The sequence below is a fragment of the Ornithorhynchus anatinus genome, chromosome 4 (assembly GCF_004115215.2).
Source record: "Ornithorhynchus anatinus isolate Pmale09 chromosome 4, mOrnAna1.pri.v4, whole genome shotgun sequence".
Classification (NCBI taxonomy): domain Eukaryota; kingdom Metazoa; phylum Chordata; class Mammalia; order Monotremata; family Ornithorhynchidae; genus Ornithorhynchus; species Ornithorhynchus anatinus.
This window is the reverse complement of record NC_041731.1, coordinates 103085658-103105509: the sequence shown is the minus strand read 5'-3', so window position 1 is coordinate 103105509 and position 19852 is coordinate 103085658. Positions and strand designations below refer to the sequence as shown.

Here is a 19852-nt window from a genome sequence, read left to right as displayed (position 1 = left end):
GGAGGATGAGGTTGGTCAGGGAAGGCTTCCTGGTGGAGGCACGATTTTAGTAAGGCTTTGAAGATAGGGAGAATGGTGACCTGTTGGATATGGAGAGGGAGGGAGTTCCAGGCAGGAGGGAGGGTGTGAGCATGAGCTCAGTGGTGGGAAGGATGAAATGAAGGCACATTGAGTAGTTGGTGTTAGAGGATCAAAGTGAGCTGGTTGGGTTGTAGTAGATCAGCAAAGTGAGGTAGGAAGGAGATGAGTTAAAAAAAAAAAGTATTTATTGAGTGCTTACTATGTGCAGAGCACTCTACTAAGCGCTTGGAATGAACGAGTCGGCAACAGATAGAGACGGTCCCTGCCGTTTGACGGGCTTACGGTCTAATCGGGGGAGACGGGCAGATGAGAACGATGGCGATAGAGTCGAGGGGAAGAACGTCTCGTAAAAACAATGGCGACTAAATAGAATCGAGGCGATGTACATTTCATTAACGAAATAAATAGGGTGATGAAAATATATACAGTCAAGCGGACGAGTACAGTGCCGAGGGGATGGGAAGGGAGAGGGGGAGGAGCAGAGGGAAATGGGGGGAAAAGAGGGTTAAGCTGCGGAGAGGTGAAGGGGGGGGTGGTAGAGGGAGTAGAGGGAGAAGGGGAGCTCGGTCTGGGAAGGCCTCTCGGAGGAGGTGAGTTTTAAGTAGGGTTTTGAAGAGGGGAAGAGAATCAGTTTGGCGGAGGTGAGGAGGGAGGGCCTTCCGGGACCACGGGAGGACGCGGCTCGGGGGTCGACGGCGGGACGGGCGAGACCGAGGGACGGCGAGGAGGTGGGCGGCGGAGGAGCGGAGCGTGCGGGGTGGGCGGTAGAAAGAGAAAAGGGAGGAGAGGTTGGAAGGGGCAAGGTGACGGAGAGCCATGAAGCCTAGAGTGAGTACCTTAAAGCCGACGGAAAGGAGTTTCTGTTGGAAGCAGAGATGGACGGACAACCGGTGGGGGTCTTTGAGGAGCGGGGAGACAGACCGAACGGCGTTTTAGAAAAATGATCCGGGCAGCGGAAGGAAGCACGGACTGGAGTGGAGAGAGACCGGAGGCAGGCAAGTTGACCAGGCGACCGATGCAGTAGTCGAGGTCGGACAGGGTAAGTGCTTGGATCAGCACTGTAGCGATTTGGATGGAGATGGAGGAGGACATTCTAGAGAGATTTTTTTCTAACTGGAAACACGTGAAAGCTTTTTAGGGTTTGGATTTCAAATTTTTAGGATGGGAAATTAAAGATGATTCTTTACAGATGGAGCCAATTGAGAACAGCCGCCTGAAATTTTTATGACAAACATTTGGGTGAAAGCAAGAACAGATTTTTACAGCAAATGGTTACTGAACTAATGAAATCTCCCTCCCAAGGCTGGAGCTCCTTCAATTCGCATCGTTCCAGGAAATTACTTGAAGTGGGGCATTAGGATTAGGGAACCTTACTTATGACAATAAAAGCTGGAAATCTTTTCGTCCCTTCTTGTGACTTTCCTTGGTTTGGTACTCATTCATTCATTCATTCAATAGTAGTTATTGAGCGCTTACTATGTGCAGAGCACTGTACTAAGCGCTTGGGATGAACAAGTCAGCAACAGATAGAGACAGTCCCTGCCGTTTGACGGGCTTACGGTCTAATCGGGGGAGACGGACAGACAAGAACAATGGCACTAAACAGCGTCAAGGGGAAGAACATCTCGTACAATTCATTAACAAAATAAATAGGGTAACGAAAATATATACAGTTGAGCGGACGAGTACAGTGCTGTGGGGATGGGAAGGGAGAAGTGGAGGAGCAGAGGGAAAAGGGGAAAATGAGGCTTTAGCTGCGGAGAGGTAAAGGGGGGATGGCAGAGGGAGTAGAGGGGGAAGAGGAGCTCAGTCTGGGAAGGTCTCTTGGAGGAGGTGATTTTTAAGTAAGGTTTTGAAGAGGGAAAGAGAATCAGTTTGGCGGAGGTGAGGAGGGAGGGCGTTCCAGGACCGCGGGAGGACGTGACCCAGGGGTCGACGGCGGGATAGGCGAGACCGAGGGACGGCGAGGAGGTGGGCGGCGGAGGAGCGGAGCGTGCGGGGTGGGCGGTAGAAAGAGAGAAGGGAGGAGAGGTAGGAAGGGGCAAGGTGACGGAGAGCCTCGAAGCCTAGAGTGAGGAGTTTTCGTTTGGAGCGGAGGTCGATAGGCAACCGAATTTAGTTGGGGAAGGCCTCTGGGAGATGTGATTAAAGGCTTTTGAAGGTGGGGAGAGATCGTGGTTTGTTGGAAATGAAGCGGAAGGGAGTTCAACCCAGGGGGAGGATGTGGATCTGGGGATTTTATATTATTAAATATAATAATAATAATAATGATATTTATCAAGCGCTTACTACGTACAAGCTGAGATGTAGTAGATCGGTGAAGTAAGGTAGGAGGGTGCAAGGAGTTTGATGCAGAGGTGAAGGGGCAACCACTGGAGGTTCTTGAGTGGGGAAACATGGACCGAATGGTGTTTTTGGAAAAACGATCTGAGCAGCAGAGTGAAGTACGGACTGGAGACGGGGAGAGACAGGAGGCAGGGAGGTCAGCGAGGAGGCTGAGGCAGTAGTCAAGGTGGGATAGGAGAAATGCTTGGATCAGTTTGGTAACAGTAGAGAGAAGCAGTGGATGAAGCACAGGCCTGGGAGTCAGAGGGTCATGGGTTCTAATCATTCATTCCTTCAATCGTATTTATTGAGCGCTTACTGTGTGCAGAGCACTGTTCTAAGCGCTTGGACGGTACAATTCAGAAACAAATAGAGAAAATCCTTGCTCAACAACGGGCTCATAGTCTCCGCCATCTGTCTGCTGTCTGGCCTTGAGCAAGCCACTTCTTCATTCATTTAATGGTATTTATTGAGCGCTTACTGTGTGCAGAGCACTGTACTAAGTGCTTGGAAAGTACAATTCAGCAATAAAGACAGACAATCCCTGTCCACACCGGGCTTACAGTCTAGAAGGGGGGGAGACAGACATCAAAACAAATGAACAGGCATCAATAATAATGTTGGTATTTGTTAAGCGCGTACTATGTGCAGAGGACTGTTCTAAGCGCCGGAGTAGATACAGGGTCATCAGGTTGTCCCATGTGAGGCTCACAGTCTTCATCCCCATTTGACAGATGAGGCACAGAGAAGTTAAGCGACTTGCCTACAGTCACACGCTGACAATATAAATGAATTCAATATATATTATATATCATTTATTATGGATATATATATCATATTATATTTATTATATATTTTTATATATGTATATCTATAAATTCAATAGAAATGAATAGAATTTTAGATATACGCATATGTACATAAGTTCAATGGGGTCGGGGGGGAGAGCAAAGGGAGCCAGTCAAGGCGACGGTGGGGGGGAGAGGGAGCTGAGGAAAAGGGGGGCTTAGTCTGGGAAGCCCTCTTGGAAGAGGTGAGCTTTCAGTAAGACTTTGAAGGGGGAGATAGTGACCGTTTGCTGGATTTGAGGAGGAAGGGCATTCCAGGACAGAGGTAGGACGTGGGTCAGGGGTCGACGGCGGGACAGGCGAGAACGAGGCACAGTGAGGAGGTGAGCGGCGGCAGAGGAGCGGAGTGTGCGGGCTGGGCTGGAGAAGGAGAGAAGGGAGGTGAGGTAGGAGGGGGCAAAGGGATGGACAGCTTCGAATCCAATGGTGAGGAGTTTTTGCTTCATATGGAGGGTGATAGGCAAACACTGGAGATTTTTGAGGGGTGACATGCCCAGAGCGTTTCTGTAGAAAGATCATCCAGGCAGCAGAGTGAAGTATAGACTGAAGTGAGGCGAGACAGGAGGATGGGAGATCAGAAAGGAGGCTGAAGCGGTAATCCAGTCGGGATAGGATGAGAGATTGTACCAATAAAGTAGCGGTTTGGATGGAGAGGAAAGGGCGGATCTTGGGGATATTGTGAAGGTGAGACCGGCAAGCTTTGGTCATGGACTGGATGGGTGGGATGAGAGAGCTGAGTCGAGGATGACACCGAGGTTGCGGGTCTGTGAGACGGGAAGGATGGTGGTGCCGTCCACAGCGACGGGAAAGTCAGGGAGAGGACGGGGTTTGGGAGGGAAGATGAGGAGCTCGGTCTTGGACATGTTGAGTTTTAGGTGGCGGGCAGACATCCAGGTGGAGACGTCCTGCAGGCAGGAGGAGATGCCAGCCTGAAGGGAGGGGGAGAGAACAGGGGTGGAGATGTAGATTTGGGAGTCATCCGCATAGATAGTTGAAGCCATGCGAGAGAATAAGTTCTCAAGGGAGTGAGTGTAGATGGAGAACAGAAGGGGAATGAGAACTGACCCTTGAGGAACCCCTACAGTTGGCGGATGGGAGGGGGAGGAGGAGTCCGCGAAGGAGACTGAGACTGAACGGCCAGAGAGATACAGAGTCAGTGAAGCCGAGGTTGGATAATGTTTCCAGAAGGGGATGGTCCACAGTGTCAAAGGTAGCTGAGAGGTCAAGGAGGATTAGGAGGGAATAGGAGCCATTGGATTTGACAAGGAGCAGGTCATGGGTGACCTTTGAGAGGGCAGTTTCAGTAGAGGGGACGGAAACCAGACTGGAGGGGGACCAGGAGTTGGGGAATTCGAGGCAGCGAGTGTAGATGACTCGGTCTAGGAGTTTGGAAAGGTAGGAGGGAGATGGGGAGATAACTGGAGGGGGCAGTGGGGTCAAGGGAGGGGGCTTTTTTTAGGAGGGGGGAGACGTGGGCATGTTTGAAGGCAGAGGGGAGACGCCATTGAGAGTGAAAAGTTGAAGATGGAAGTTGAGGAGGGGAAGAGGGAAGGGGCGAGAGTTTTTATAAGAGGAGAGGGAATGGGGTCCGAAGCACAGGTGGAGGGGGTGGCACTTGAGGAGGGAGGAGATCTCCTCTGAGGATACTGCTGGATGGGAAAGTTGAAAAGGGGGCTGGGGGGGTGGGGTGGAGAAGTGGGAGGGGCGATTTTGGGAGCTCAGACCTGATGGTGTTAATTTTCTTAATGAAGTAGGTGACCAGATCGTTGGAGGTGAGGGATCTGTGGCTCAGTTACCTCATCTGTAAAATGGGGATTAAGATTGTGAGCCCTATGAGGGAAAGGGACTGTGTGTAACCCAATTTGCTTGTATCCACCCCAGCGCTTAGTATAGTGCCTGACACACAGTAAGCACTTAAATATCGTAATTATCATTAAGGAGTCAGCGTGACTCAGTCGAGAGAGCGAGCACGGGCTTGGAAGTCAGAGGATGTGGGTTCTATTCCCAGGTCCACCACTTGTTAAGCCGTGTGACTTGCATTCAATAGTTCATTCAATAGTACTTATTGAGTGCTTACTATGTGCAGAGCACTGTACTAAGCGCTTGTAATGAACGAGTCGGCAACAGATAGAGACAGTCCCTGCCGTTTGACGGGCTTACGGTCTAATCAGGAGAGAAAGACAGACGAGAACGATGGCAATAAATAGAGTCAAGGGAGAGAACATCTCATAAAAACGATGGCAACTAAATAGAATCGAGGCGATGTACATTTCATTAACAAAATAAATAGGGTGATGAAAATATATACAGTCGAGCGGACGAGTACAGTGCCGAGGGGATGGGAAGGGAGAGGGGGAGGAGCAGAGAGAAATGGGGGGAAAAGAGGGTTAAGCTGCGGAGAGGTGAAGGGGGGGTGGTAGAGGGAGTAGAGGGAGAAGGGGAGCTCAGTCTGGGAAGGCCTCTTGGAGGAGGTGAGTTTTAAGTAGGGTTTTGAAGAGGGGAAGAGAATCAGTTTGGTGGAGGTGAAGAGGGCATTCCAGGACCACGGGAGGACGTGGCCCGGGGGTCTATGGCGGGATGGGTGAGACCGAGGGATGGTGAGGAGGTGGACGGCGGAGGAGCGGAGCGTGCGGGGTGGGCGGTAGAAAGAGAGAAGGGAGGAGAGGTAGGCAGGGGCAAGGTGACGTAGAGCCTCGAAGCCTAGAGTGAGGAGTTTTTATTTGGAGCGGAGGTCGATAGGCAACCACTGGAGTTGTTTAAGAAGGGGAGTGACAGGCCCAGATCGTTTCTGCGGGAAGATGAGCCTGGCAGCGGAGTGAAGAATGGACCGGAGCGGGGCGAGAGAGTAGGAAGGGAGATCAGAGAGAAGGCCGACACAGTAGTCTAGCCGGGATATAACGAGAGCCCGTAGCAGTAAGGTAGCCGTTTGGGTGGAGAGGAAAGGGCGGATCTCGGCGATATTGTAAAGGTGAAAACGGCAGGTCTCGGTAACGTCTAGGATGCGTGGGGTGAACGAGAGAGCAGAGTCAAGGACGACGCCAAGATCGCGGGCCCGAGAGACGGGAAGGATGGTCGTGCCATCCACGGTGATAGGGAAGTCTGGGAGAGGACAGGGTTCGGGAGGGAAGATGAGGAGCTCAGTCTCGCTCACGTTGAGTTTCAGGTGGCGGGCCGACATCCAGGTGGCGACGTCCCGGAGGCGGGAGGAGATGCGAGACCGAAGGGAGGGGGAGAGGACGGGGCGGAGACGTAGATCTGCGTGTCATCTGCGTAGAGACGGTAGTCGAAGCCGTGAGAGCGAATGAGTTCACCGAGGGAGTGAGTGTAAATGGAGAACAGAAGAGGGCCGAGAACTGACCCTTGAGGAACTCCGACGGTTAAAGGATGGGAGGGGGAGGAGGCGCCCACAAAGGAGACCGAGAATGACCGGCCAGAGAGATGAGAGGAGAACCGGGAGAGGACGGAGTCCGTGAAGCCGAGGTGAGATAAGGTATGGAGGAGGAGGGGATGGTCGGCAGTGTCAAAGGCAAGTCACTTTGAGCAAGTCACTTCACTTCTCTGGGCCTCAGTTACCTCACCTGTAAAATGGAGAGTAAGATCGGGAGCCCCACATGGGACAATCTGATTACCTTGAATCTACCCCAGTGCTTAGAACAGTGCTTGGCACATAGTGTTTACAAATACCACATTATTATTACTATAGCGGTGTTGTCTCTAGTGATAGCAAAGTTGCTGGGGAGAAACAGGATTTGGATGGGAAGATGAAGAGTTTGGTTTTTGGACACATCTTCTGGTCTTGAAGGGACATAATAATAATTCAATGATCCAATTCCCCTACAGTTGTGGTCTGACCGCACCAGTCTCCTCATTCAAGGGAAAGTATTTACTGAATTCCTACTGCTATATACAACACTGACTTTCTTCCATCATAGTTAAGAGTACTGGTGGGATCTGTTAAGTGCTAGCTTCGTGATAAGCACTGTACCCCTCTCACCGTCAAGATTACGTCAAGCGTCGTACCCACAAAGCGTTCCATACGATAATAATTGGGGTATTTGTTAATCACTTACTATGTACCAGGCACTGTACTAAACGCTGGGGTGAAGACAAGCAACTTGGGCCATACAGAGGCACAGTCCTTGTCTCACAGTCTTAATCCTCATTTTACAGGTGAGGTAACCGAGGCCCAGAAAAATGAGGTGACTCACCCAGGGTCACACAGCAGTCAAGGGATGGAGCCGGGATTAGAACAGCATGATCTAGCGGTGCATGGATTTGGGAGTCAGAAGGACCTGGGTTCTGATCTGCTGCGTGACCTTGGGCAAGTTACTTCCCTTCTCTGGGCCTCAGTTACCTCACCTGTAAAATGGGGATTGAGACTGTGAACCCCACATGGGACAGAGACTGTCCAACCCGATTGGTTTCTATCTACCCCAGCTCTTAGAACACCTCGTAAGCAGAGAAGCAGCATGGAGTGGATAGAGCCCGGGCTTGGGAATCAGAAGGTCGTGGGTTCTAATCCCAGCTCTTCCACTTGTCTGCTGTGTGACCTTAGGCAAGACATTTCCCTTCTCTGGGCTTCAGTTCCCTCATCTGTAAAATGGGGATTGAGACTGAGTCCCTTGAGGGACAGGGACTGTGCCCAGCACAATTTGTAGCTCCCCCAGCGCTTAGTACAGTGTCTGGCACCTAGTAAGTGCTTGAATACCATAACAGAGAAGCAGCGTAGCTCAGTGGAAAGAGCACGGGCTTGGGAGTCAGAGGTCATGGGTTCGAATCCCAAGTCTGCCACTTGTCAGCTGGGTGACTGTGGGCAAGTCACTTCACTTCTCTGTGCCTCAGTTTCCTCACCTGTAAAATGGGGATGAAGACCGCGAGCCTCACGCGGGACAACCTGATTACCCCGTATCTACCCCAGCGCTTAGAACAGTGCACATAGTAAGCGCTTAACAAATACCAACATTACTAAAATTCTAGTTTAAATTTAATTTAGTTTAAAATTTGTATCACTAAAACAAATACTTTAATAATAACCCAGGTCCTCTGACTCCCAGGTCCATGCTCTATCCACTAAGCCTTGCTTGGCAGATTCCCGTGTCTGCCCAAGGTACTCTCCATTGGGACTCCCAGGTCAGGTCTTTCCAGCTGTTACGTTGCCAAGAAAGCTCTAAAATTTTCCAGTTACATAGCTGTTACCAACGAGCAGCCTTGCTGCTGAGATCTTTACCAGAGGCTCTTGGCCGGGTCGCAGAGCAGAACAGAAATCCACCTACCGTTCATGCGTTGGCTGTGGGAAATGGAATCGCCAAACTCTCGGCTCTTGATTGATTCCAAAAGGCTAAAAAAATGACCGGTGCTGTCGGTGAAAAGAAGGAAAAGGCCTGAAGTTTGGCTGAGTCGGTCCAAATTATGTACTCCAAGACTAATTTCCCCCCATTATGGCGATGACCTGCGTTACTCTTCTCAGTCTCAACTCCTTGTTCCGCAATTGGTGACAACACACAGTAAAAGGTAATTTCTTCCAAGATAATTCTTCTCAAATTCCCCCATGCGTTCGATAAACAATTTTCATTTGGGGAATGGCATTAGGCTAAATCCATCTAATGAGGATAATGAAACCGTTTTCAAGGAATACTGTTTTTATTCACTATCCAAGGCAGAAAACATTTCATTTTAGTATACGTTGCTATAGATACATAATCTGAAGTCTAGTCATAAATATTACTGAAAATTAAGTTAGACGTAACTCAACTCATTCCTTACCTTCCAGAAATCTTACACATTTAAGCATAGGAATTTCACTGCACACGATACAATCGTTGCAGTGAATGAGTCCAAATACTTTCCAAGGTTTATTTACATTGATTACAATTTAAAAGCACCATAACTGTTTACAACACAGGCCTTCTACCTTCTACAATTTATTTTAAAATATACTTCTTTAGAAAAGCTTCCTAGAACAGGGATTAAGGAATTTGTGAGGGCTCACAAGGTAGATCACTAAATGCTCCTGCAATTTTTACAAGCACAAAAGAAAAAAAAAATCACAATATCTTGAAAAGTTATCATTTTTAAATACAAAAAAGAACTCTTCAGGGGAATATAGTGGTATAGACCAGTTAACCTGAATGCTCTCCAAAGGGAAGGTATTTTATGAAAATAAAATACGGCCAACAATACTGCTAACAGGCACACATTTCAATGATGGCACGTTATTATTCACATTCCGGAAGGAAGCTTTAACACTCTTTAGCTTCTATGACTTCACGGTGGCTTTTACTTCCTCTTCTTTGCCTGTGTTCCTGTCTCTATTTTGCATTTTTTAGATGTTGGCTCGTCCTTTTCATCATCTTTAAATGGAAAGAAAAGCTTCGATCAGGAATGCCAAACAACACATAACTGAAGTTAGAAATATGTACTCCCCCAATAACGAACACATTTCTAAAAACAATCAACTATCACAGATCCTAAAAATAAGTTCAGACTACGACAGTGAGGAGAAAAAGAGAAATCGTCCATCGGAAAGGTTGTACAAAATTCGGAGAATTGGAGCATTTTTGTTCTGCCATGATAACTAGACCCCACTGTGTCTACTTGGGTACATTTCTGTAAGAGTAAGACACGATTTACCTAGTCCACCCTATTCTCGGAGTCAGGATGTCTGAAAAATGCACGTGCGGGTCACACGGCGATGTGGACTGTGTTAGATGTTTTCTAGCCTGAGTGTGCTGCCCAGGCAGCGGACTGACGCGAGGCCTCCACCCAGGCTCTGCCCTGCGCCGTGGCCGAGCACATTGGACACCGCGCACCCTGGTGAGCGCCAGACCCCCTATCTGCGGAAACCTCTGGGGCTCGGGGGGATCCCCCGCACAAAGACTTCCTTTTAAGAGAGTTTTCGCTACTCTGTTCCTTCTTCAACACCACGTGATTTTAAACTGACAATCGTTTCCCCCACTCGCTTGTCGAATTCCACTTTCCCCATCTCCTCATTACAGAAGACACTTTGGGTCTGGAATTTTTCAAACAGCCCACGAGCTTTCGAGCTAACCCAAAGCGTTCGAGAATACGAACATCAACATCTCAACCCACAAAAGAAAATTATGCTCTACTAGATTTGACATGTACAATAGACACAAATTTGGGAATGAATATAAGCTCCTTAAGGGGCATTTCCCCCAGATTTGTAATAGCCCACTATGACATGATGAAATGCTCACCACTCCAATATTTTTCATGATGGAAGAGCCAGCCTTTGCACTCAGCCCAAGTAAAATGGCAGGCTACCCTCTGGTAACCATGCTCAATAATAATAATGTTATTTGTTAAGTGCATATTATGTGCCAAGCACTGTCCAATTCGACACAATCCCTATCCCGGTCCTACAAGGGGTCACGGTCTTCATCCTCATTTTACAGATGAGGAAACTGAAGAACGGAGAAGTGAAGCAGCTTGCCCAAGGCCATATAACAGACAAGGGGAGGAGCTGGGATCAGAACCCATGACCCCCGACTCCCAGGCCCGTGCTCTAACCACTAAGCAACGCCGCTCCCCAATGCTTTCAAAGGTTTAATCAGCATCACGGGGAACCCACTCAAAAGGCAAAGTGTTGGAAAACTCAATCGATGGTATTTACTGAGTGCCCGCTGTAGGCAGGGCACTGTCATGAATGCTTGGGAAAGCAGGATACACACAGTGAGAAGCAGCGTGGCTCGGTGGACAGAGCACGGGCTTTGGAGTCAGAGGTCATGGGTTCGAATCCCTGCTCGTCCACTTGTCAGCTGTGTGACTTTGGGCAAGTCACTTAACTTCTCGGTGCCTCAGTTCCCTCATCTGTAAAATGGGGATGAAGACTGTGGGCCCCACGTGGGACAACCTGATTCCCCTGTGTTTACCCCAGTGCTTGGAACAGTGCTCGGCACATAGTAAGCGCTTAACAAATACCAACATTATTATTATTATTATTTGCCGAGCACTTACTTTGTGCAAAGCACTGGGGAGGGTACACTATAATAATAAACTAACATATACGAAGCTCAAACGGCCTAAGGCATCTTAGGTTGACGGCTCACAGGCTACACGGCATTGTACATACTTTACTCTCACACTTTAAAATCCGAGTAACCGTTTTTGAAGAATTTCCACATGGCAAAGAATATCCCGATGGAGGCCACCAGATAGATCCAACTCTGAGGATTTCAGAGACTTCTATTCAGAAGAGACGGGGAGTCGTCGCCAACTAGTGATGCCAAGAGGCAGTTTTAAAAGGAAGGTGCTTCATGAAGAGATACTAAGGGAGAAAAGAGGTGATGCCACCCGCTATCTGCCTGACAGATTTTATTTTCTATTCATTCGCGCATTGAATCGTATTTATAGAGCGCTTATTATGTGCAGAGCACCGTACTAAGCGCTTGGAATGTACAATTCGGCAACAGATAGAGACAATCCCTGCCCAACAACGGGCTCACAGTCTAGAAGGGGAAGACAGACAACAAAACAAAACCAGGAGACAGGCATCGATACCATCAAAAAAGATAAATAGAATCCTAGACATATACGCATCATTAATAAAATAGATATGACTTGGTAGCCATAAAAATCTTCAATTTTGCTAAAGCCTCCCCTTTGTTGACGAGGGACATAACTAATTCTGATAAATGAAATCCGCAAATCCTCCAATGCCCGTTTTGGCTTGTCCCAATCTCATTTTTTAATTAAAGCTGTTTTAATCGATCGACCAAACAAGGTTATTTATCGAGTGCTTACTATGTGCAGAGCACTGTACTAAGTGCTTGGGAGAGTCCAATACGACAGAATTAGAAGACACGTTCCACACTCGGAACGAGCTTCCGGTCCAGAGGGGGAGACGGACGTTAATATAAGTAATTCATAATAAATATTTGTATCCAAGTGCTGTGGGTTTGGGGGTGGGGTGAATATCGAGTGCCCAAAGGTGACAGATCCACGTGCAGAGACGACGCAGAGGGGAGCGTGAGTGGGGAAAAAGAGGGCTTACTCGGGGAAGGCCTCTTGGAGGAGATGTGACCGTACTCTACCGATGCTTATCAGTTATTTTTCAAAAAAAAAAACTACCACGCACCACAGTCAGACCACAGGAATCGGGGGATGATGCCTGGCACAGGCCGCCAGCTAAGCAGCCCTAACTCTCCATTCATTCATTCAATAGTATTTATTGAGCGCTTACTATGTGCAGAGCACTGTATTAAGCACTTGGAATGGACAATTCGGCAACAGATAGAGACAATCCCTGCCCATTGACGGGCTTACGGTCTGATCGGGGGAGATGGACAGACAAAAACAAGAGCAATAAATAGAATCAAGGGGATGTACATCTCATTAACAAAAATAAACAGGGTAATAAAAATACGTACAAATGAGCGGACGAGCACGTGCTGAGGGGAAGGGAGAGGGGGAGGAGCAGAGGGAAAGGGGGCTTAGCTGAGGGGAGGTGAAGGGGGGAGGGTGGGCAGAGAGGGAGCAGAGGGAAAAGGGGAAGCTCAGTCTGGGAAGGCCTCTTGGAGGAGGTGAGCTCTCAGTAGGGCTTTGAAGAGGGGAAGAGAATTAGTTTGGCGGATGGCCTAGTTTTAGTGATGTTCTTGGGCTGGGGACCAGAGGTCAGTAATCCCTGAAAGATGCCCCCTTGATCATGAACTAGGCTGCTTTTATGGGGCAGCTTCCTTGGGCTACACATACAGGCCCTCCCACCAATGAAAGCCCATCTCACGCGGTGACTTTGCCATCTCTATTCTTACCTGACTCCAAAAGCTCTTCCTCTTGAGGTAGAAAATGCACTTTATTGGCATTCCGTGGGGCGTCATCACCATTGTCCTCATACATATTTGACCACTTGATAGCCATATCCAGCTCCGGAGGGGGCGGGGGCTTCTTTTCTTTCAAGCTGTACGTTTCGGGAGGTGGAACTGCGTTTGTCCTCCAGGGCTTGAATTCCTTAGGGGGCTGTTGAATACAAAAACAATAAATTTTGATTTTTAGGTTGCTACAGTGTAGCCGCGGGACCTAGTGGAGAGAGCACGGGCCTGGGGTGCAGAGTGGAGGAGGGAGAGACCCAGGAGGGCCTGGGTTCCAATTCCGGCTTTGTCATCTAGCCAGATGTGCGGACCTTGGGCAAGTCACTTGACTTCTCGGTGCCTCTTATCTCATCAGTAAAATGGGGATTGAGACTGTGAGCGCCACGTGGGACATGGACTGTGTCCGACCTGATTAGCTTGTATATATAATAAAAAAAATGAATTGTGGTATTTGTTAAGCGCTTACTATGTGCAAAGCACTGTTCTAAGCGCTGGGGATACAAGGTGATCAGCTTGTCCCACGTGGGGCTCACAGTTTTAATCCCCATTTGACAGATGAGATAACTGAGGGACAGAGAAGTTAAGTGACTTGCCCAAGGTCACACAGCTGACTAGCGGCGGAGCTGGGATTAGAACCCGTGATCTCTGACTCCCAAGCCTGCGCTATCCCAGCGCTTAGTACGGTGCCCGGCACATAGTAAGCGCCTAACAAAAACCTTCAAAGCAAGGCACTTCACTTCTCTCTGCTTCAGTTTCCTCCCTCATTCATTCAATTCTACTTATTGAGAGCTGGCTGGGTGTAAAGCACCGTACTGAGGGCTCAAAAAAGTACGGTACAGCAATAGAGAGAGATGATCCCTGTCCACAATGAGCTCACAGTCTAGAGGTGGGGGAGACGGACATCAATACAAGTAAGCAGACGTCAATATAAATGATAAATTACAGATATTTACGTAAGTGCTGCGGGGCGGGAAAAGGGGGGAAGAGCAAAGGGAGCGAGTCAGGGTGACGCGCGGAAGGGAGGGGGAGCCGAGGAAACGTGGGGCTTAGTCCGGAAAGGCCTTTTGGAGGATAGATGGGCCTTCAGGAAGGCTCTGAAGGGGGAGAAGAGTGATTATCTGGTGGAATTAAGGACGGAAGGCGAGAGGAAGGCGAGAGGTAGGACGTGGGCCACGGGTCGGCGGCGAGACCAGTGAGATGGAGACACAGTGAGAAGGTTAGCGCCGGAGGAGTGAAGTGTGCAGGCTGGGTTGTAGAAGGAGAGAAGGGAGGTGAGGTAGGAGGGGGCGAGGTGACGGAGAGCTCTGAAGCCAAGAGTGAGGAGTTTTTGTCGGATACGGAGGTGGACGGGCAACCACTGGAGACTCGGGGATCGGCTTCTCTTAATTACACAAGCGCTTAGTCCACAGGAGCTTACACTTAACACGACCCAACACCATTACTATGACCATCTGATGATTTAAAAAGGGGCACGGCCTAATGAACAGAGCACGGACCTGGGAGCCGGAAGCACCCGGGTTCTAATCCCAGCTCCGCTACTTGTCTGCTGTGGGACCTCGGGCAAGTCGCTTCTCTTCTCTGGGCCCTCAGTTAACTCAGCTGGAAAATGGGGGTGAAGACCGTGAGACCCACGTGGGACAACCTCATTACCTTATATCTACCCCAGCGCTTTGAACAGTGCTTGCCCCCAAATAAGCACTTAATAAATACCATCATTATTACTACTAAGCCCCTCCTTTTCCTCAGCTCTCCCTCCCTTCCACATCACCTGGACTCATTCCCTTGGCTTTACGTCCCCGCCACCCCACGGCACTTATGTCTCTATGTATGTATCTATAATTCTATTTATTTGTATTGATGCTTCTTTACTTGACACGATGTCTGTCTTCCCCCTTCTAGACTTTACTACTAATAATAATGTTGGTATTTGTTAAGCACTTACAATGTGCAGAGCACTGTTCTAAGAGCTGGGGGAGATATAGGGTAATCAGATTGCCCCATTTGAGGCTCACGGTCTTCATCCCCATTTTACAGATGAGGGAACTGAGGCCCAGAGAAGTAAAGTGACTTGCCCACAGTCCCACAGCTGACAAGTGGCAGAGCCGGGATTCGAACCCATGACCTCTGACTCCCAAGCCCGGACTCTTTCCACTGACCCACGCTGCTTCCCAGTGTGGGCAGGGATTTTTTTCTCCTCGCTGACTTATGCTTTCCAAGCGCTTAGTACAGTGCTCTGCACACAGTAAACAGTCAATAAATACGATTGAATTATCGAGGAGTGAGACACCATTTATCAACTGTGCGACTTTGGACAAGTCCCTTAGCTTCTCCGGGCCTCGGTTCCCTCATCTGGAAAATGGGGATTAAGACTGTGAGCCTCATGTGGGACAACCTCATTACCTCGTATCTAGCCCAGCGCTTCGAACAGTTCTTGGCACACAGTAAGCGCTTAACGAATTATTATTACTGAGGGCCGAGTCGTGTGCGATTCATAGCGACTCCGGGGATATGCTTTCTCCAAAACGCCCCGTCCTCTACCGTACTCCATCACCTTTCTAACGATACTTCCTTTACCGTTAAGGTCTCTATCCGTCTAGCTGCCGGACCGCCTCTTCCACATTTTCCCCGGACTTTTCCTAGACTTGGTGTTTTCTCCAGAGAATCAGTCCTCCTGATTATGGGTCCAAAACAGGCTAATTCCAAATCGAGTCATTTCATTCATTCGTACTGAGCGCCTGCTGTGTGCAGAGCACTGTACTAAGCGCTTGAAAGAGGACAATTCAGCAGCAAATAGAGACAAGCCCTGCCCGCAATGGGCTCACAGTCTACGAGGGGGGAGACAGACATCAAAACAAGTCCACAGGCATCAGTAACATCATTGTAAACAGAATTATTGATATATGCACATCATTAATAAAAATAAATAGAATTATCATTATAAATATGTACGTGTATACACGAGTGATGTGGGGAGGGAGGAAGGGGAGGGCAGGGGCTGTCTCTCTCGGTTGCCAAACTGTACTCTCCCAAGTGCTTAGCACAGTGCTCTGCACACCGTAAGCGCTCAATAAATACGACAATGAATAGAGAGAGAGCAAAGGGAGTGGGTCGTGGCGATGGGGACGGGGAGCAGAGGAAGAGGGGGATTTGACCTTCCAAAGACCACTTTGGTTTAATTCGCTCCAAAGTCCATTTGTTTTGCTTTAAGGCAATCCATGGTATTTGCAAAGCTTAACAAATACCATTATTATTATTATTATTACATGCAGTGCCTGGCGCCTGATAGACTGTGAGCTCGTTTTGGGGCAAGGACCGTCTCTATTTGTTGCTGAATTGTACTTTCCAAGCGCTTCGTGCAGTGCTCTGCACGCAGTAAGCGTTCAATAAATACAACTGAATGAATAAATTTAAGCGCTTATTCATTCTATCTTATTTATTGAGCGTTTACTGCGGGAGATTGAATAAATTTAAGTGCTTATTCATCTTACTGCATTGACTGAGCGCTCACTGCATGCGACTGAATGAACTTAAGTGCCTTTTCCTTCTATCGCGTTCCTTGAGTGCCTTCTGCGTACGATTGAATGAAAGAATAAATTTACGTGCTTATTCATTTTATCGTATTTGAGCGCTTACTGCATGCGACTGAATGAATAAACTTAAATGCTTCTGCATTCTATCGCATTTATTGAGCGCCTACTGCGTACGACTGAATGAATGAAAGAATAAATAAATTTAAGTACTTATTCATCTTATCCTATTTATTGAGCGCTGCATGGCTCCGTGGAAAGAGCATGGGATTGGGAGTCAGAGATCATGGGTTCAAATCCCCGCTCCGCCACTTGTCAGCCGTGTGACTTTGGGCAAGTCACTTGACGTCTCTGGGCCTCAGTGACCTCATCTGTCAAATGGGGATGAAGACTGTGAGCCCCACGTGGGGCAACCTGATCACCTTGTATCCTCCCCAGCGCTTGGAACAGAACTTGGCACATGGTAAGCGCTTAACAAATGCCAACGTGTTTTTTTTTTTACGCTTGAATGAATAAATGAAAGAATAAATTAAAGTGCTTATTCACTCTACCGTATTTATTGAGCGCTTACTGAGGGCGACTGAATGAAAGAATAAATTTAACTGCTTATTCATTCTATTGCACTTATTAAACGCTTGCTGCGTGCGATTGAATGAGTCAACTTAACTGCTCATTCACTCAGTCAAATTTACTGAGTGATCACTGTGTGCAGAGCACTGTACTAAGCGCTTGGAAAGTACAATTTGGCAACAGGTAGAGACAATCCCTACCCAACAACATGCTCACAGTCTAGAAGGGGGGAAACGGACAACTAAACAATGTAGACAGGCACTTAAATTTATTTTATTTTATTTTTTAAAAAAGAGGGTGGCCAGGAGGAGCAGTGTGGCTCAGTGGAAAGAGCCCGGGTTTGGGAGCCAGAGGTCGTGGGTTCTAATTCTGTCTTTGCCACTTGTCTGCTGTGTGATCTTGGGCAAGTCACTTCACTTCTCTGGGCCTCAGGGACCTCATCTGTAAAATGGGGATGAAGACTGGGAGCCCCACGCGGGACAACCTGATTACCCTGTATCTACCCCAGCACTTAGAATCATAATAATAAAGGGATTTGTTAATTGTTTCTATGCATCAAGCACTGTTCCGAGCACCGGGGTGAAATAATAACAATAATAATGTCGATGGCATTTGTTCAGCGCTTACGCTGTGCCGAGCACTGTCCCAAACGCTGGGAGGGCTAGAAGGTGATGAGGTGGTCCCCCGTGGGGGCTCCGTCTTCCTCCCCATTGGACAGATGAGGCCACTGACAACAAACACCCCTGGAATGATTACGATTTCCTATCTGTCTCCCCTGGTTAGACTGTGAGCCCGTCACTGGGCAGGGATCGTCTCTGTTGCCCAACTGTCCATTCCAAGCGCTTAGTCCAGTGCTCTGCACATAGTAAGCACTCAATAAATACGACTGAATGAATGCACAAACACACACCTATAGATATATATGTGTGTGTAAATTTACATATATATGTGAATATATGTATCCAATATATATTGTCCATTCCAAGCGCTTAATCCAGTGCTCTGCACCTAGTCAGTGCTCAATCAATACGACTGAATGAATGACTGTGTGTATATGTGTGTGTGTGTGTGTGTGTGTGTATATATATATATATACACATATACATGTGTGTGTATCTATGTGTATCCAATCTATGCATCATCCATTCCAAGCGCTTAGTGCAGTGCTCTGCAGAGAGTCAGCGCTCAATCAGTATGACTGACTGAATTAATGTGTGTATATATGTGTGTGTATATAGATATAGATAGATAGATAGATAGATAGATAGATAGATAGATAGATAGATAGATGTATGTGTGTATATCTATGTGTATCCAATCTATGCATCGTCCATTCCAAGCGCTTAGCACAGTGCTCTGCAGAGTCAGCGCTCAGTCAGTACGACTGAATGAATGAATGTGTGTATCTATGTGTGTATATGACATATCTATCTATCTATCTATCTATCTATCTATCTATCTATCTATCTATCTATCTATCTATCTATATCTATGTGTATCCAATCTATGCATTGTCCATTCCAAGCGCTTAGCGCAGTGCTCTGCACCGAGTTGGCGCTCAATCCGTACGACTGAATGAATGAATGTGTGTATATATACGTGGGGTGTGTGTGTGTGTGTGTGTGTATCTATGTGTATCCAATCTATGCATCATCCATGCCAAGCGCTTAGCATGAATGACTGAATGAATGTGCACATGGGTGTGTGTAAATATGTAAATATACACACCCACACATATATGAGTGTGTAAATATATATATAATAATAATGTTGGTATTTGTTAAGCGCTTACTATGGGCCGAGCACTGTTCTAAGCGCTGGGGTAGACACAGGGGAATCAGATTGTCCCGCGTGGGGCTCACGGTCTTCATCCCCATTTTACAGATGAGGGAACTGAGGCCCAGAGAAGTGAAGTGACTTGCCCACAGTCCCACAGCTGACGAGTGGCAGAGCTGGGATTCGAACTCATGACCTCTGACTCCAAAGCCAATGCTCTTTTCACTGAGCCACGCTGCTTCTCTATATAGGTGGGTGTGTAAATATACATATACACACATATGTATATATATATATATGTGCGCATGTATATATGTATATGTGTGTGTACATATATACACACACACATATACACGTGTGTGTGTCCGTATGTATGTGTATATATAGATATCTACACACACACGCATATACATACACACACACACGTGTATATATATGTGTGTGTGTACATATATATGTGTGTGTGTATATGTATGTGTGTATGGATCCACTGTACGCATCGTCCACTCCAGGCGCTGAGCGCAGCGGTGCGCGGCCGGTGGTGGGCGAGCGACGGTGCCGTTACCTCCGGGGGCGGCCCGAGGACCCTCCGCTCCCAGTCGATGTGGCCGCCGGCGGGGCTGCAGAGGAAGGCGGGGCGGGACACGCTGCGGAACAGCTCGTCGGGGCCGGGCAGGCGGCCCCGGCCCTTCTCCTCCTCCTCCTCCTCCTCCTCCTCCCCGTCGTCCTCCTCCTCCTCCTCGTCCGAGACGCCGCCGCCGTCGTCGTCGTCGTCGTCGTCGCTGCTGCCGCTGCCGCTGCCGCCGCTCTCGCTCCCGTAGGCGGCGAAGTAGCCCAGCGGGTCCTTCTCCTCAGCGGCCATGATGGCGGCGCCCCGGCGGCTCGCCGGAAGTGGAGG

The 19852-nt window shown here is 48.3% G+C and overlaps 1 protein-coding gene across 1 annotated transcript; it reads right to left on the bottom strand.

The window, feature by feature from the left end:
• Window positions 1–8875: 8875 nt before the first annotated feature.
• Window positions 8876–19852, bottom strand: C4H1orf52 (chromosome 4 C1orf52 homolog). The gene is made up of 3 exons (XM_029061935.2): window positions 19520–19852; window positions 13025–13229; window positions 8876–9604 (listed from the first exon to the last, which is right to left on the bottom strand). The coding sequence occupies exons 1-3, from the start codon at window positions 19814–19816 to the stop codon at window positions 9531–9533; spliced, it is 576 nt and encodes a 191-aa protein (XP_028917768.1). The 5' UTR covers window positions 19817–19852; the 3' UTR covers window positions 8876–9530.